The sequence below is a fragment of the Grampus griseus genome (assembly GCF_964374135.1).
Source record: "Grampus griseus genome assembly, chromosome: 3".
Classification (NCBI taxonomy): Eukaryota; Metazoa; Chordata; class Mammalia; order Artiodactyla; family Delphinidae; genus Grampus; species Grampus griseus.
In genome coordinates this window covers 163,976,626-163,991,556 of record NC_139019.1, presented here as the reverse complement: position 1 = coordinate 163,991,556, position 14,931 = coordinate 163,976,626, and the positions used below count along the sequence as shown (strand labels likewise).

At 58.9% G+C, this 14,931-nt stretch overlaps 1 protein-coding gene across 2 annotated transcripts in view; it reads left to right on the top strand.

Moving 5' to 3' along the window:
• RFX1 (regulatory factor X1) overlaps positions 1–14,931 on the top strand; it is a 31,643-nt gene that overhangs the window by 13,515 nt on the left and 3,197 nt on the right. For both annotated transcript variants that reach the window (XM_082650905.1, XM_082650904.1), the window contains 14 exons: positions 817–926; positions 1,167–1,250; positions 2,139–2,246; positions 3,174–3,290; positions 4,397–4,492; positions 5,962–6,056; positions 9,275–9,641; positions 11,463–11,644; positions 12,668–12,787; positions 12,878–12,993; positions 13,220–13,338; positions 13,421–13,530; positions 13,980–14,131; positions 14,206–14,303. In XM_082650905.1, the coding sequence (XP_082507031.1) occupies positions 817–926; positions 1,167–1,250; positions 2,139–2,246; positions 3,174–3,290; positions 4,397–4,492; positions 5,962–6,056; positions 9,275–9,641; positions 11,463–11,644; positions 12,668–12,787; positions 12,878–12,993; positions 13,220–13,338; positions 13,421–13,530; positions 13,980–14,131; positions 14,206–14,303 (1,874 nt within the window). The remainder of the gene's footprint in view (positions 1–816; positions 927–1,166; positions 1,251–2,138; positions 2,247–3,173; positions 3,291–4,396; positions 4,493–5,961; positions 6,057–9,274; positions 9,642–11,462; positions 11,645–12,667; positions 12,788–12,877; positions 12,994–13,219; positions 13,339–13,420; positions 13,531–13,979; positions 14,132–14,205; positions 14,304–14,931) is intronic.

Here is a 14,931-nt window from a genome sequence, read left to right as displayed (position 1 = left end):
AGCCCCACAAAGGCCCCACTCAGGCTCTGCCCGCTGGGAGGGAAGTGTGTTTATCCTAAGAGGACAGCCAGGAACTCTGCATCCACTGGGGGGATTAGCTTCCCAAGGTTGCAGGTATAAAGCCGCCCGCACAGCCTGCTGTTCCCGAAGAGGTGGGCGAGGAGTGCTGGGCAGGCTCCCCCGGGGCGGTGGGGCAGGTGGGCACCATGTTCTATGATTGCCTCTTCTTGGCTGCCTGTCAGCGTGAGTACCCGCCCACCCAGCTCCAAGCCCTCTGCCCCCCTACACCCCAGTGAGGACCGGGAAGCAGGGACGGTGGAGAGGGAGGGGGTGTTTGGCCGCAGGCCTGTGAGACCTTCTGGGGCAACTTCTCTGACCAGCTTCCATCCCTGGGAAGCCAGGGGTCATTTCAAGGAAGGTGGCCCCGACGCCTTGCAAGGCTGCGGGACCTGCGGGGGGGCGGGGGGCGGGGTCAGTCACGGTCCACAGTCCTGCCTGTTGGGCAGAGGCATCCATCCCTCCAAGCCTCCGCTGCATCATGGCTTCTCAGTCACCGCTTCAGGTCTGACTTCGGGACAGTGAGGGTGGGGGCGAGGAGGGAGGCTGCTTCTGGGTGTTAAGGATTATAGGCCCTTGGGGCCCCCAGCCCACCCCAATGGGCAGTGTTGGGGCTGACCAGGGGCCAGGCAGGATTCTTGGAGAGCCTAGCCCCATCCAGAGCTAGCTTCAGGCTGCATTGTCGCATCCCAGCGGGCTCAGGCTCAGGGTGGGGGCAGTGGCAGCAGGCAGAGCTGACCTGGTGACCTTTCCCTACAGAAGGTGCCATGCGGGCCAGCGAGACTGTGTCAGAGGCCAGCCCGGGCTCCACGGCCAGCCAGACTGGAGTCCCCACTCAGGTGGTGCAGCAGGTGCAGGGCACCCAGCAGGTAGGACACACACCCCTCCCCCAGGGGTGTGTAGAGAGGGCACCTGAGGGGGGCAGCGAGGCTGTGGCCGTGGGTACCTTGCTTCCCCCCTGGTCCTGCTGCCCGAACCATCTGCTCACCTGTTCTTATCAAGATGTTCACTGCTGCCGCCCCAGCAAATCCCCCCCCCCCGCCCCTGCCCCGGGCCGGGCCTCCCTGGGGAAGCCAGCGCTGCTCAGGTCCCTCCTCCTTCCCCCGCAGCGGCTGCTGGTCCAGACGAGTGTGCAGACCAAGCCGGGCCACGTGTCACCCCTCCAGCTCACCAACATCCCGGTGCCCCAACAGGTAAGCGCCCTGCATCCAGCCCCCAACCTCAGAGCCTCCCCAGGGTGCAGAACCCACCCCTGTGGCCTGCTCTTATCTACCCTTACCAGCATCAAGGCTATGGGGCCTATCCAGGGGCTGCCCTACCTGCTGCCTCCAGCCGGTGAGGCCGTGTCAGTCAGGGCCCATTGGGGAAGGAAGAGCTGCAGGAGTCATCTTAACAGAGACCTGAGGACTGACAGTAAGGAACGTGGCTGGTGGGTCCAGCCCCAGTGTCCCAAAGCAGAGAAGCCAAAGCCGGTTAGGAACCAGGAACCCATAGCCAGCACGGGCGTGAGTGCATGGTGGTCTGTCACCTGGAAGGCTGCACACCGGGTGCTGGCGTCCAGCGTGGACCGGGACAAAGCCCTGTCAGCTTTCAAGGGTGAGAGCACATTTCATGTGCCCTGTGGAGACAGGCTCCCTGGACACAAACTCCAGCTCTGCTGCACATGGGCTCCAGGATCTCGGGCAGGTACTTTCACTGTCCTAAACCTCTGTGAAGTGGGGGAGGACTGTCAGGGCGATTCTGTGAGCTAGCAGGCATGCAGCACTAGAACGGCGCCTGGCACGGCACAGGTGCTCATTAAAAACACACAGGCCGGGCCTTCCCTGGTGGCAGTGGTTGAGAGTCCGCTTGCCGATGCAGGGGACAGGGGTTCGTGCCCGGGTCCGGGAAGATCCCACATGCCGCGGAGCGGCTGGGCCCGTGAGCCATGGCCGCTGAGCCTGCGCGTCCGGAGCCTGTGCTCCGCAACGGGAGAGGCCACAGCAATGAGAGGCCCGCGTACAGCAAAAAAAAAAAAACAACAGAAAAAACAAAAAAAACCACAGGCCGTTGTCAGTGAACTGTGGTCCTTCTGGCTCCAGGCTCTCCCCACACAGCGTCTGGTGGTGCAGAGCACAGTCCCAGGCGGCAAGAGTGGCCAGGTCTCCCTGACGGTGCATGGCACGCAGCAGGTGCACTCACCTCCTGAGGTAGGTGGCGGCCCCTTTGGCTACCCTCCCCACCCCTCTCCCCAGAGGAGTCAGGACTCACTCCTCCCAAGTCCTTGTTGACCCTGGCTGGGGTGGCTCGGCCGCCAGATCCTACCCCTGCTGGCTCTGAGCTGAGCCCGGCTCCAGGAGGAGGAGGCAGCTTCTCCCCTGGGTCGAGATGGGCCTTGAAGCTCCAGCTCAGGGCACTGCATCCCAGGAGGCAAAGTGGGCCCCTCTTCCCTTGACAGGGTGGGTAGAGGTTCCTCCTCCGACCACAGGATGGAATCCAGGGACCCCTGAACACCAGTGAGGGTGTGGAGGCAGGCAAGCCGTGGGTGGCCGGGAGCATGGGTGTCAGCAATCACAGCTCCAGGGCAGATCCCTGGCTCAGCCATTCAGTCCTGGGGACTCTGGGCAGGCCCTCAGAGCCTACTGAGCCCCGAGTTAGAAATGTGTGAAACAGTTAATGATACCCACTGTGACACAGCACGGCCCACAGCTGGCGGGCTCTGCAGCCAGCCCACCTGGGGTCAGCACCTGGTGCCACCACTCACAACTCTGTGGCCCTTCCCATCTGTGCGTCAGCAAATCATCTGGAAAGTAGGGGTGCCCTCACCTATCCTTCCTCACTTCAGGGCTGCAGCCCATCTGATGATGGAGGCAGCAGGTGGCCCATGAGCTGAGGCTCGAGCCCCAGCCCTCTCCGCTGGGGAAGCTGGGCTGAGCTCTGAGCCTTGCATCTGGGATGACTGGGGCTGTGGTGCGGACCAGGCATTTGGATGCAAAGGATGGTTACCAGCTTAGGTGGTTGGCTGCGTCCCCTCTGGCTGCTGCCCTCCCCTAAAAGCTCTCTGGACAGCCCTTCCGAGCAGGGTTTTGTCAGGCCCCAGCTGCTCCACACACACACCGTGTCTCCTTCCATTGCAGCGGTCGCCAGTGCAGGCCAATAGCTCCTCCAGCAAGACGGCTGGGGCCCCCACGGGCACGGTGCCTCAGCAGCTGCAAGTCCACGGCGTCCAGCAGAGTGTCCCCGTCACCCAAGAGGTGCCAGGCAAAGGCGGGCAGTGGCAGGGGCGAGGGTGCTGGCCAGGCGGCCTCTGCATCCTCCTTCAGTTGTCAGTGGGAGTTGCAGTGGCGAAGGCCTGTGAGAGACCAGCAGATGGGGGTCCAGCCCCAGCCTGCCACCTAGGCCTTTGGCAAGCACCTCTGCTTCTCTCCAGACTCCGCGTTCTCACCTAAATAACGGCTCCTCCCCGAGGGCCTGGGAGCAGGGCGGTTGGGGCCGCCGTGAGGATGAAGTGCATCCTCGTGGAAAGCACCTAACACCGAGCAGGCACTGGAAACAGCTTCGAGAAATAGCCTTGGCCTCTCTGGGCCCATTTGCCTGGAGGAAACCCCAAGGCCAAGTCCTGGCTCGCCCCTAGGGGGCTCAGCGAGAGGCCTCAGCCTCCAAAACCATGCCCAGTCTTCTGGAGGAGGCCTCACTCTGAGCTGCCCGCCACGGCAGCCAGAGCAGGTTAAGAGGCAAGGGCTGTCTGCCGTCTGGTCGTTACCACTCAGGTTAGGTTCCCAATCCCCTGGAGAACCAGGTGAAACCATAGACCCTTTCCCTGGAGGAAAGCAGAAACCCCACCCTGAAGGATTCATAGATACTCTCCTGCCTGGCACCAGAGCCCCTCTGAACCTCTAGGCCTGGGTTCAAGTCCTGGCCCCATCCCTCAGCAGCTTCCCGCCTCCCAGCCTCTGTCCCTCACTGTGCCCTGAGGATAATGCCGCATGCCCTCCATGGCATGGCAGTGAGGACAGCCAGGTTCATGGGCATGCGGGTAACCCATGGAGGGAGTGGGGTAGAGAGCAGGGAACCCCTCAGTCAGCCCCAAGTTCAACTCGGTGCTACTTCCCATCAGCCTCGCCTTGTTGAGCCTGGGTTCCACACCTGTAACATGGCGCCTAGAGGCAACCTGATAATGAACCTGGAAGGCACTAGGTGCAGGGCCAGCAGTGAAAAGCTGGAGGAAGGTGGCGTCTTTCCTTATGGGGCTGCTGTGAGGCTTACATGAGTTCACGTGGGCGGGGGGTGGTGCTTAGGGGCAGGTGGGCAGCCATCATCGCCATCGTTACCATAGTCTGACTTGCCTTTCCTTCCCCAGAGGTCCGTGGTCCAGGCCACTCCACAAGTGCCCAAAGCTGGCCCCGTGCAGCAGCTCACAGTGCAAGGGCTCCAGCCGGTCCACGTGGCTCAAGAGGTGTGTGTCTCCCCCACCTACCTCTGGGCAAACTGGGGCTAGGCCTGGGTTGAGCTGGGGAGGGGTGCAGGCCCCTCAGGCCACAGGGAGGGAGTGGAGCTCCCCTGGGGGGATGTGGGTGGGTAGGTGGGGAGGCAGCTGGAGCCTTCAGAACCCCAGCCCCATCCTGGGCTCCACCTCTGGCCCTGGGCTGCGGACGCGATCCTGGAGCCTTACTCTTTCCGGGCACCTGGCAGTTTAAGGCCCAGGTTTTGCTGAGAGAGATCTTGGTTCTCCCTTCCCTCACACGGGGTGGGGATCTTCTGGTCGGGTTGCTGAGTGAGCTCAGCAGCCTCGTGGGCGGTGGAGGCCTGGAGCCCCACCCGCGGCTGCCCCCGGTGACCCCCCAGTGTCTCTGTTTGTCCTCCAGAGCTCAGGCAGTCAGTTTCCCGCTAGGAAGGCAGAGCAGCAAGAGCCCCGGCCCACGCCGCCACCGGAGCCGCCGCCCCGGCCGCCCACGCCTGGGCCCGGGCCGGGCGTGCTGGTCCCGGAACCGCCAGCGTGCAGCGGGGAGGCCCCGCAGCTAGGCAGCCCCGAGCCGCCGACGCCCCATTACGAGCCGGGCGCCGAGCAGTGGGTGGAGCTGGTGGGCGTGCTGCCCCCGCACCTGCTCCTGCCGCAGCAGAGAGTGGTCCTCGAGCCACGGCCCGGGCTCCTGGCCCGAGCCAGCCCCGACCAGAGGGTCAGGATCCAGAGAGTCCCCCAAGTGCTAGTGTTCGGCACGGCCGCCACGGCCCTCAAAGTAGGTGGCGGACGCATGGGCGGGGTGCAAAGAGCGGGCGGGGGCGGGATCCGCCGGCCCCGGCCCGCGCCCGGCCCCGCAGGCCCTGTAGACCCCACCTCCACCCAGCCAGTCTGGGGACCCACCTCTGATTCCCCCTAAATCGGGCTCCAGGTCCCAGGCTCTGCCACTACAGACTGGGGTGGGGGATGGGGTGGGGAACTCAGGCCCCGCCCCTAAGACTTTGTCAGTAGTTTCAGATTTTGGCCCACAAACGGGGCCCCACCCCTGGCCCCGGCTCCGCCCCTAGCATCCGGTTCAAGGTTTCTAGGCCCCGTCCCTGTAGACAGGGGTCCGTCCCTGATGCAGGCTCCAACCCTGAAGCCATGTCTGTAGTTCCAGGCTCCGGCTTTAGTGACAGCCTTGTACCAGGACTTGGCTCTGCCGCTGGGTTTCAACTTTCACGCCCACGGTAGGACCCTGTCTGGGGTCCCCTCTGTGCACCTCAGGCCCTACCTTTACTGTCCCCAGCCCAAGCAGAGAGTCCTGGCTTCTCCTGACACAGCTGATTCCCAGCCCTGGCCCCGTCCAGGGTATTCAGAGAGCCCAGAAGTGCAGCCTTCCAGCTGGGGAGCTGCCAGACTTTTAGAAGCAGAGGCGAGGAGCTGGCTCACCCCTGACCCTCTGTGTACCCTTCTTCCTGTGCCAGGTGCAGCAGCTCCAGCAGGTGCCAGTCCCACATGTGTACTCCAGCCAAGTGCAGTATGTGGAGGGCAGTGATGCCAGCTACACGGCCAGCGCCATGTGAGTGGGGAGGAGACTGGGGGAAGGGACAGGAGGAGGGGCATGGGTCTGCCCAGGACCCCCTGGGACTTGAGGCCCCAGCCCCCAGCGGACCAGCCAGCCTTCAAGGCCTCAAGTGGCGGTAAAGCAGAGGGGACCCTGGCAAGTTGGGAAGGGCATCCCAGCAAGGCATAAGAGCGTTGGAATCAGGTTGGTCTGGTTCTATGCAAAAAAGCAGAAAACAAAAATGGGAAAAAATTTTTTTTAATTTTATAAGATAAAAATTTCTAAGGAATAGGGAATGTTAAACTGTGAAAAAAAAGTTTCCTTCACTCCTGACCCCCAAACCTGCCCCAGAGGGGAGGCTGTGGCCCATTTCTTTGTTTCCTCCCAGAGATACTCTGAGAATAGAAATTACCCCCTTTCTTTGTTCAGAAATAGAGGCAGCGTGTTCTGTCCCCTATCTCTTCTCCTGCCTTGTAGCTCGAAGCTCTTCGACCATGTGGGTCCCAGTCACCCTCTTTAACTGCTGTGTGATACTCCACCACACAGCCACAGCATGAATGACATAGCCAGTCCCCACCCAGCCAACACGTAGGTGACTTCCACTCACTGGTGCTGCGCACAGCTCAGCGTCAGCATGTGCCACATCAGGCAGATGTCAGCCCCAGGCCTGCCTTAACCCCGGCTCTGGCTCCTTGCTGGGGATGCTCCATATATATTCCCATGGAGAAGGATCTCCCCTTCTCCATGGGAATAATTCCAGGACTTATAGTCTCTAGTTGTTGTTTCAGTTTTTGGAAGCTTCATTTGGCTTTCTTTGCATTTGCCTGATTTTCTTCTTATGTCCCTGCCACCTGTTCTTGTGGGCATGACACTGGGGGTGGATTAGCTCATGGAATGACTTGATCTCTCGGCCCTGATGCTGTGGCTGACCCCAAAGGGTGTGACCCTGGCACCTGAGTCGTGGTCTACAGCATGCAGCTACCTCATAGTTCTGTTGATTTATTTCCAGTGCTGCCAGTCTCTCTTATCTGTGCAGTTGACCAGAGCTGGCAGGGACCACAGAGGACATTCCAAAGAGGAGCTGGGCTCCCGAGGGCCCCCAGGGGCTCCTCTGCCTCTCCTAGTCTGTCTTTTGCTTCTTTTTCTTTTTTAATAAAATTATTTATTTATTTATTTTTGGGTGCATTGGGTCTTCGTTGCTGCGCACGGGCTTTCTCTAGTTGCGGTGAGCGGGGCCTATTCCTCGTTGTGGTGCACGGGCTTATTGTGGTGGCTTCTCTTGTTGCAGAGCATGGACTCTAGGCACACGGGCTTCAGTAGTTGTGGCACACAGGCTCAGTAGTTGTGGCTCACGGGCTCTAAAGCACAGGCTCAGTAGCTGTGGTGCAAGGGCTTAGTTGCTCCGTGGCATGTGGGATCTTCCCGGACCAGGGCTCGAACCCATGTCCCCTTCATTGGCAGGCGGATTCTTAACCACTGCACCACCAGGGAAGTCCTGGTCTGTCTTTTGCTTCCGGTTCAGTTCTTCCTTCTGTGTTTATGTGTTTGATCACACGGAGTCCATTGTTGCCATCAGATTCTTCTGCTATGTGAAGTTTTTGAGGACACTGTATCTTATCTCTCCCTCATAGTGGGTCATTACCATGTTCCCAGCCCTTTGCTGGTCCAGATCCCCACGCTGACCAAAGCCACAGCCCTTGGGCCTCTGTCCGTGGCCATGTCCAGCTTCTGTCCAGAGATATACACATTCATTTATTCAGTCATTCAGCAAACAGTTACCAAAGCAGTGTTTTCTGGGAGCACGTGTCGCGTGTAGGGTGCTGGGCTGGTTTTGGCTCCTGCCGAGGTGGGCATGGGCACTTACTAGTCGCTGCTCAGGTCACGCACTCTGGGTGTCACTCGTGCAGTAGATGTGAACTGATGCGAACCAGGGCACAGTGATCAAGAGCTGCATCCTGGTGTCTGACGGGCAATGCTGCGCGCCTCAAGTGATCACATCCCCCAGCCCAGTCCCGCTCCTTGCTGCCCGCAGAGGCCCCCGAGACGCCCTCCGCTGCATCCTTCAGCACCTTCTGAGCCAGGCCGCTCCTGACGGGCCTCCCTCCCTTTCTGGATTCTAAAAATTTAACTTATGTTTCTAAGTCACTAATACATTGAGAGGGCTCAAAATGCAAAACTGTGTCCAGCCACGTGTGGTGAAGCGCCTGCCCCCAGTCCGCGGGCCCTCCACCCTCACAGACGGCAGATACAGATACGAAATGCCATGTAATCTCCCCCTTCTTCCCACTCTCTGCACCCTTCCCTGCCTCTTTTGTTCACCTAACCGAATGTTCTGGAGCTTGTTCTTTGGCAGGACCCCAAGACCTTCTTCCTCCTCCCTCACCCCTGTGTAAGATTCCATCACCTTTTAACTTGACATCCCACTAAAGATGGACCACCCCCCCCCCCCGCCAGTCATTTTTACTCTCTTGCTGTGATTTGCAGCCTTGAGCTCATGTGACCTGATGCAGATCCTGGGATAGCTGGAGAACTCTCCGGGGTGGGGTGGGTTTCTGGGTCAAAGGGAAACACATCTGTACCCCGATAGTCATTGTTGACCAGCCCCTCAGGGTGACGGCTGCTGGATTTAGAAGTAGAGCCCCCGCTTCTCCAGCACCGTCTTCCTGCCTCATGTGCCTTGGTGTGTACCACCTTCTGAAGTGCCCTCAGTTTACCTTTGCACTTGGCCTCTCCTCTGGCTCCCTCGCTAAGGCATTAACTCCCCTGTGGGGGACCTTGTCTCTCTCATCCACTGTTGGGTCCAGCGTACCTAAAACAGTGCCCAGCATACAGCAGGCACTCAATAGTTGTTTTTTTTTTTTTTTTTCGGCTGCAGTGCGTGGTTTGTGGGATCTTAGTTCCCTGACCAGGGATTGAGCCCGGGCCCCTGGCAGTGAGAGCGTGAGTCCTAACCGCTGGACCACCAGGGAATTCCCTCAGTAGTTCTTTTTATGATTTACTGAAGTGTGTAGCCTATTGCAAGTTACTTAGCTCTTCCAGTTCCACTTCCTCCCATCTGAAGTAGGGACTCCCAAGTCAGGGGGCCACTTTGAGGATTAAGTGAAAATTTGCCCATCATGCACCTGGGGTGATGCACGGGGCTGTTGCTTCCTGCTCTCCTTCTCCCCCCTCAGTCATGCCCCTGTGCCACCCAGCTCTTGTCCCCTGACTCCCTCCCTCTACTTCTTTTGCAGCCGCTCCAGCACCTACCCCTACCCCGAGACGCCGCTGTACACGCAGACAGCAGGCACCAGCTACTACGAGGCCGCGGGCACGGCTGCCCAGGTCAGCACACCTGCCACCTCCCAGGCGGTGGCCAGCAGTGGCTCTGTGCCCATGTACGTGTCCGGCAGCCAGGTCGTCGCCAGCTCCACCAGCAGTGGGAGTGGGGCCAGCAACAGCAGCAGCGGCGGCAGCGGCGGCGGGGGAGGCGGTGGCGGGGGCGGTGGCAGTGGCAGCAGCAGTGGCAGCGGAGCAGGCACCTACGTGATCCAAGGCGGCTACATGCTGGGCAGTGCCAGCCAGTCCTACTCCCACACCACCCGTGCCTCACCAGCCACTGTAAGTGCCAACCCAGGCCCCAGGGGAGGTGGGGGTGGGAGGGGGACCCTGGGTGGGAGTGGTGGGTGGTGGATGGTGGTTGCTGGCCACTGTCAGCAGGAGCCTGGTTAGCCTGGTGTCAGGATGCTCAGGTGAAGATGGCCTTGGATTGAATCCTCGCTGTGTGGCCTCAGACAAGTTACTCAGCCTCTCTGGGCCTCAGCTAATATGCATGACGCTCTTGGAGCTGTTGTCCAAGAAGTGTCATCTACTCTGATAGTAACTGGTGATGGCGGGTAGATAGCAAGGGGAGGGAGATGCAGGCACCACCATGCAGGAAGCTGCCCCGAGCAAGGTTCTGTGTCCATCCCGAAGGCAGCGAGATAACCTTCCTCTGCCTAGCGTGGCTCTGTGGAGCAGCCCTAGATCCTAATCCTGACTGGGCCCCTCACCAGCTCTGTGACTGTAGGTGGGTTGTCCTGGGGTGGTCCCCGTCCTCTTGGAGCTTGACGTCTGGTGCGATGGCTTCCCCTCATTTTTTTTTTTATTCATTCATTTATTTTTGGCTGTGTTGGGTCTTCATTGCTGTGCGTGGGCTTTCTCTAGGTGCAGTGAGCGGGGGCTACTCTTTGTTGCGGTGCGTGGGCTTCTCATTGCGGTGGCTTCTCTCATTGCGGAGCACGGGCTCTAGGCGTGCGGGCTTCAGTAGTTGTGGCTCACGGGCTCTAGAGCGCAGGCTCAGTAGTTGTGGCGCATGGGCTTAGCTGCTCCATGGCATGTGGGATCTTCCCGGACCAGGGATAGAACCCGTGTCGCCTCCACTGGCAGGCAGATTCTTAACCACTGCACCACCAGGGAAGTCCCTTCCCCTCATTTTTAACTATCGCCCTCTCCCATGGCGACCCATTGTGGACCCCATAACCAAGACAGAAGGTTTCTCAGAAGACAGGACCTCCCTTATGCACCCATGCAGCCTGGCTTCTAAGTCTAATATTTTAATGCTGGTCATAACCCACATAACTGATTTCATGACTCCCTAATGGGTCCTGAAAACATGCTTCGCTAGACCAGTGCCGTCCAATAGAACATCCTCCAGTGATAAATATTTTCTCTCTGTGCTGCCTAGTTCAGGGGCCTCTGGCCATATGAGGATATTGAGCATTTGAAATGTGAGTTTCAAGGTCCCAGGAACTGAGTTGTTTTTTTAAAAAACTATTTTGAAAGAATTATAGTCATAGAAGCTGCACAATAGTACAGAGATCCCTGTGGACCCTTCACCCAGGTTACCCCACTAATTACATTTTACGTAACCGTAGTACAGTATCTAGCTAGGAAACTGACATTGGTACAACGTGAGGGTGTCTACTTCTGTGTCTTTTTATCACATGGGTAGGTTTGGGAAACCACTATCACAGTCAAAATGCAGAACTGTTCCGTCACCACACACCCCTCCTGCTAACCCTTTGTAGTCACCCTTGCCTTCCTCCCTCCCAGCATCCCTAACCCCCGGCACTCATGAATCTGTTCCCCATTTCTCTAATGCTGTCATTTCGAGGATGTTCTATGAATGGACTCATACTTTACGTGACCTTTTGACATTGGCTTTTTCCATTCGGTGTAAATTAATTTAACAGCTCTGTGTGGCTGGTGGTGACTGATTTGGACAGTGCAGTTCTAGAGAGTTCCACTGGATTTAGTTCCCATGGGTGATTGTGATATGACACCCTCTCCAGTGCGGTTGTCAAGATCACAATCAGAAATAAATATAGAGAGCACTTAGCAACGAGCACTTGAGAAATGGAAGCAATTCTTAGCATTCTTCCATCCCTCCTCGGGCCCCAGGTCCAGTGGCTCCTGGACAACTATGAGACAGCCGAGGGTGTGAGCCTGCCTCGGAGCACCCTCTACTGCCACTACCTGCTGCACTGCCAGGAGCAGAAGCTGGAGCCCGTCAACGCCGCCTCCTTCGGCAAGCTCATCCGCTCTGTCTTCATGGGCCTGCGCACCCGACGTCTCGGCACCAGGTGGGGCCACCTGCCCCTGACAGTCCCTAGCAGCCACAAGGCCCAACCTCACCCTAAGTTACCGAGGTCCTCAGCTCCCCTTGTCCCCTCGCTCACTCCACTCCAGCCCCACTGACCTCTTCACAGCTCCTCTGACACTTGCATGCTCCTACCTCAGGGCCTTTGCACTGCCTGTGCCTTCTGCCTCACGTACCCTTTCCCCACCTCCTGACTCAAACGTCCCCTGACCCCCTTAACTAAAACTCCAGCCTTCCCTCACCTCCTTGGCATCCACCCCCCTTACTTTATTCTCCTTAGCACTGAGCACCATCCAGCATGCCTCTTACGTTACTTCTCCTTTCTGATCTGTCTTCCAGTGCTGAAATGCACGTCCCTTGAGAGTGCAGGGGCTACACACAGTCAGTGCTTAATCAGGGCCTATGAGTCAGTGAATTCACGTAGGAAGGAGCAAGGAGCCCTCCCATGAACCCGCTCTTGCCTGCCTCTCCTTTGCAATCCCCCACACCTCTCCAGTCTGAGCCCCGCTCTTCTCTTGGTTCCAGCTCCCAGCTTAGGCCTTAGACATCACCTCATTCATGCATTCATGCGTGTGTACATGCGGAACCTTGGGCAAAGTACTGCATGTCTCTGTGCCTCAGTCTCCTCAGCTGTCAATCTAGGATGCTAGGAGTACCCTTCATAGGGTAGGGATGAGGAGCACGTGGATTCGAATATGCTAAGTGCCCAGAACAGTGCCTGGCAGATTGTTATGACTAGCAGGCAGCAAATACCTGCTAAGTGCCTGCCCCTGACTCTGGCCCTGTCTTCACAGAGCTCAGTCTGCAGTTGGGGGCCTCTCCTTGGCACCCATAGTCCCTGTGGCTTCCCCAGCCCAGCACCCCCAGCTCTGTGGAAATATGGGTCTAGCCCCCTGGGCTCTGTTCAGCCCCCTAGCAGAGAGGAGAGGCAGGTGTGATGTGAAGCTCCCGGTGGACGATCGGTGACCACCCCCAGCCCAGCCCTCATCCTCTGCCTCCCTCCCAGGGGCAACTCCAAGTACCACTACTATGGCCTGCGCATCAAGGCCAGCTCACCCCTGCTGCGGCTGATGGAGGACCAGCAGCACATGGCCATGCGGGGCCAACCCTTCTCGCAAAAACAGAGGTAGGAGGGCAGGGCTGGCCCGGTGCTGGCGGGCAGGGAAAGGCATGGCAGCCCATCTCCACTCCAGTCCTCTGCCTATCCCTTCTCCAGGCTCAAACCCATCCAGAAGATGGAGGGCATGACCAACGGCGTGGCCGTGGGGCCACAGCAGGCCACTGGGCTGTCGGACATCAGCGCCCAGGTCCAGCAGTACCAGCAGTTTCTGGGTGAGGGCTCCCTGGACTCTGGGGTGGGCCCAGGGCAGGGTCTGTGGCCCCCGGAGAGTGTGCAGATGGTTCACTTGTCCTCCCGGAACCTCTTCACCCCCAGTGCACACGGGGGAACTTCTGCTTGGTAGCAAAGTGGTGCCAACTTAGCAGGGTCCCAGGATGGGGCTCAAGGGGGCAGGCAGCTGGGGGATGAAGGGGCTCACGGCGTCTCCTCTGCCCCCAGATGCCTCGAGGAGCCTTCCTGCCTTCTCAGAGCTCGACCTCCAGGGCAAAGTGCTGCCCGAAGGCATCGGGCCTGGGGACATCAAGGCCTTCCAGGCCCTGTACCGGGAACACTGTGAGGTAGGGCATCTGGGCAGTGGGCAGGGGCGAGGGAGGGCCACGCTGCTGCTCAGCCCCCTTGAGCATCCAGCCTCCCCAACAGGCCATCGTCGATGTCATGGTGAACCTGCAGTTCACCCTGGTGGAGACGCTGTGGAAAACCTTCTGGAGGTACAACCTGAGCCAGCCCAGCGAGGCACCGCCGCTGGCTGTGTGAGTGCCTTTGGGGGAGGGGGGAGGAAGGGAGGAGGCTGGGTACCATGTGAGTCAGCCCCCAAGGCTGGGGTGGCCAGACCTCAGACTTCATGCAGGAGGGGGGGCTCCTCTCTACCCCTGCAGTTTGTGGGGTGCACATGGCCTTCTGAGCCCGCCTCCAGAGTGTGCATTGGTACCGGTCTGATGCTCGGTGTTTGGGATGGCGTGCCCCACCAAGCCATTTCCTCCCTGCGGTGGGTAGATGCCTGTGCCCCAGTGTGCAGGGTGTTAAGATCCCTGTCTGACCCTGGGGGCAGTGGGGTCTGTGTCAGCCTGACCCCAGGAGTCTTCCAGAGACAGAGTACCTGCCTGACCCCAGGGTGGGGTGAGGGTGCTGTGCCCTTCTGACCCTGGGTACAGGACCATGGAATGTCCTTGTGACCCCCGGGTGGGGTGGGTGCCCACAGGCACGATGAGGCCGAGAAGCGGCTGCCCAAGGCCAGCCTGGTGCTCCTCTCCAAGTTCGAGCCCGTGCTCCAGTGGACCAAGCACTGTGACAACGTGCTGTACCAGGGCCTGGTGGAGATCCTCATCCCCGATGTGCTGCGGCCCATCCCCAGTAAGTGCACGGCCCCTCGGTCCCCGCACCCCACTCCACCCCTAAGTCCTGACCAGCCCCCCTACCGCCCACAGGTGCCTTGACCCAAGCAATCCGGAACTTTGCCAAGAGCCTGGAGAGCTGGCTCACCCACGCCATGGTGAACATACCTGAGGAGATGCTGCGGGTGAAGGTGAGGGCGTGATGGGGGCTGAGGGGCCCGCTTGGCCCACAGCCCGGGGCCTCCCTCCCGGCTGCGGGGGGGCTGGGGGCCTCGGTCTCCTCTGCCTGACAGAGGCGGTAAGATTTGTCCCCGTGTCTGTCCCATCAGAGTGAGCTTTGGGCGTTGTCTTTACAAACCAGCTTCCTCAGGAGCCCACTTCTGAAACACAACCTGTTTGTGGTGTTTTGTATGCAACACGGCATCTTAAAAAAATTAAAACCAAATGCACACTTGAAGTAGTTCTCTTCAGAGAGCTTCAACAGAAAGTGCTTTAGGTGTTCAGAAAGAGATAAAATCTTAAAAAAACCCAAAAAACCAAAACCAAAAACATCTATAAGGAAACAGAATAGCCCTCTTTGTCAATGCTGCACATTCACTGACTACCAAGATGTGAGGAATTAGATGGGGTGTGCTTGCTCTTGAGCAAAAAGAAAAAAAAAGAAAAGAGAGAGTAAAAAAAAAGTTTGTTTTCAAAGTCCCGAAAATGCCAACAAGACAGCTAAACAGAAAGGGATGTCTGAGGAATGACCCCTGGGTACGCTGGACACAGGGCTGGGGTTGGGGGCCTGTGGAGAGAGTAGAAGCTGGATCCCGGGGA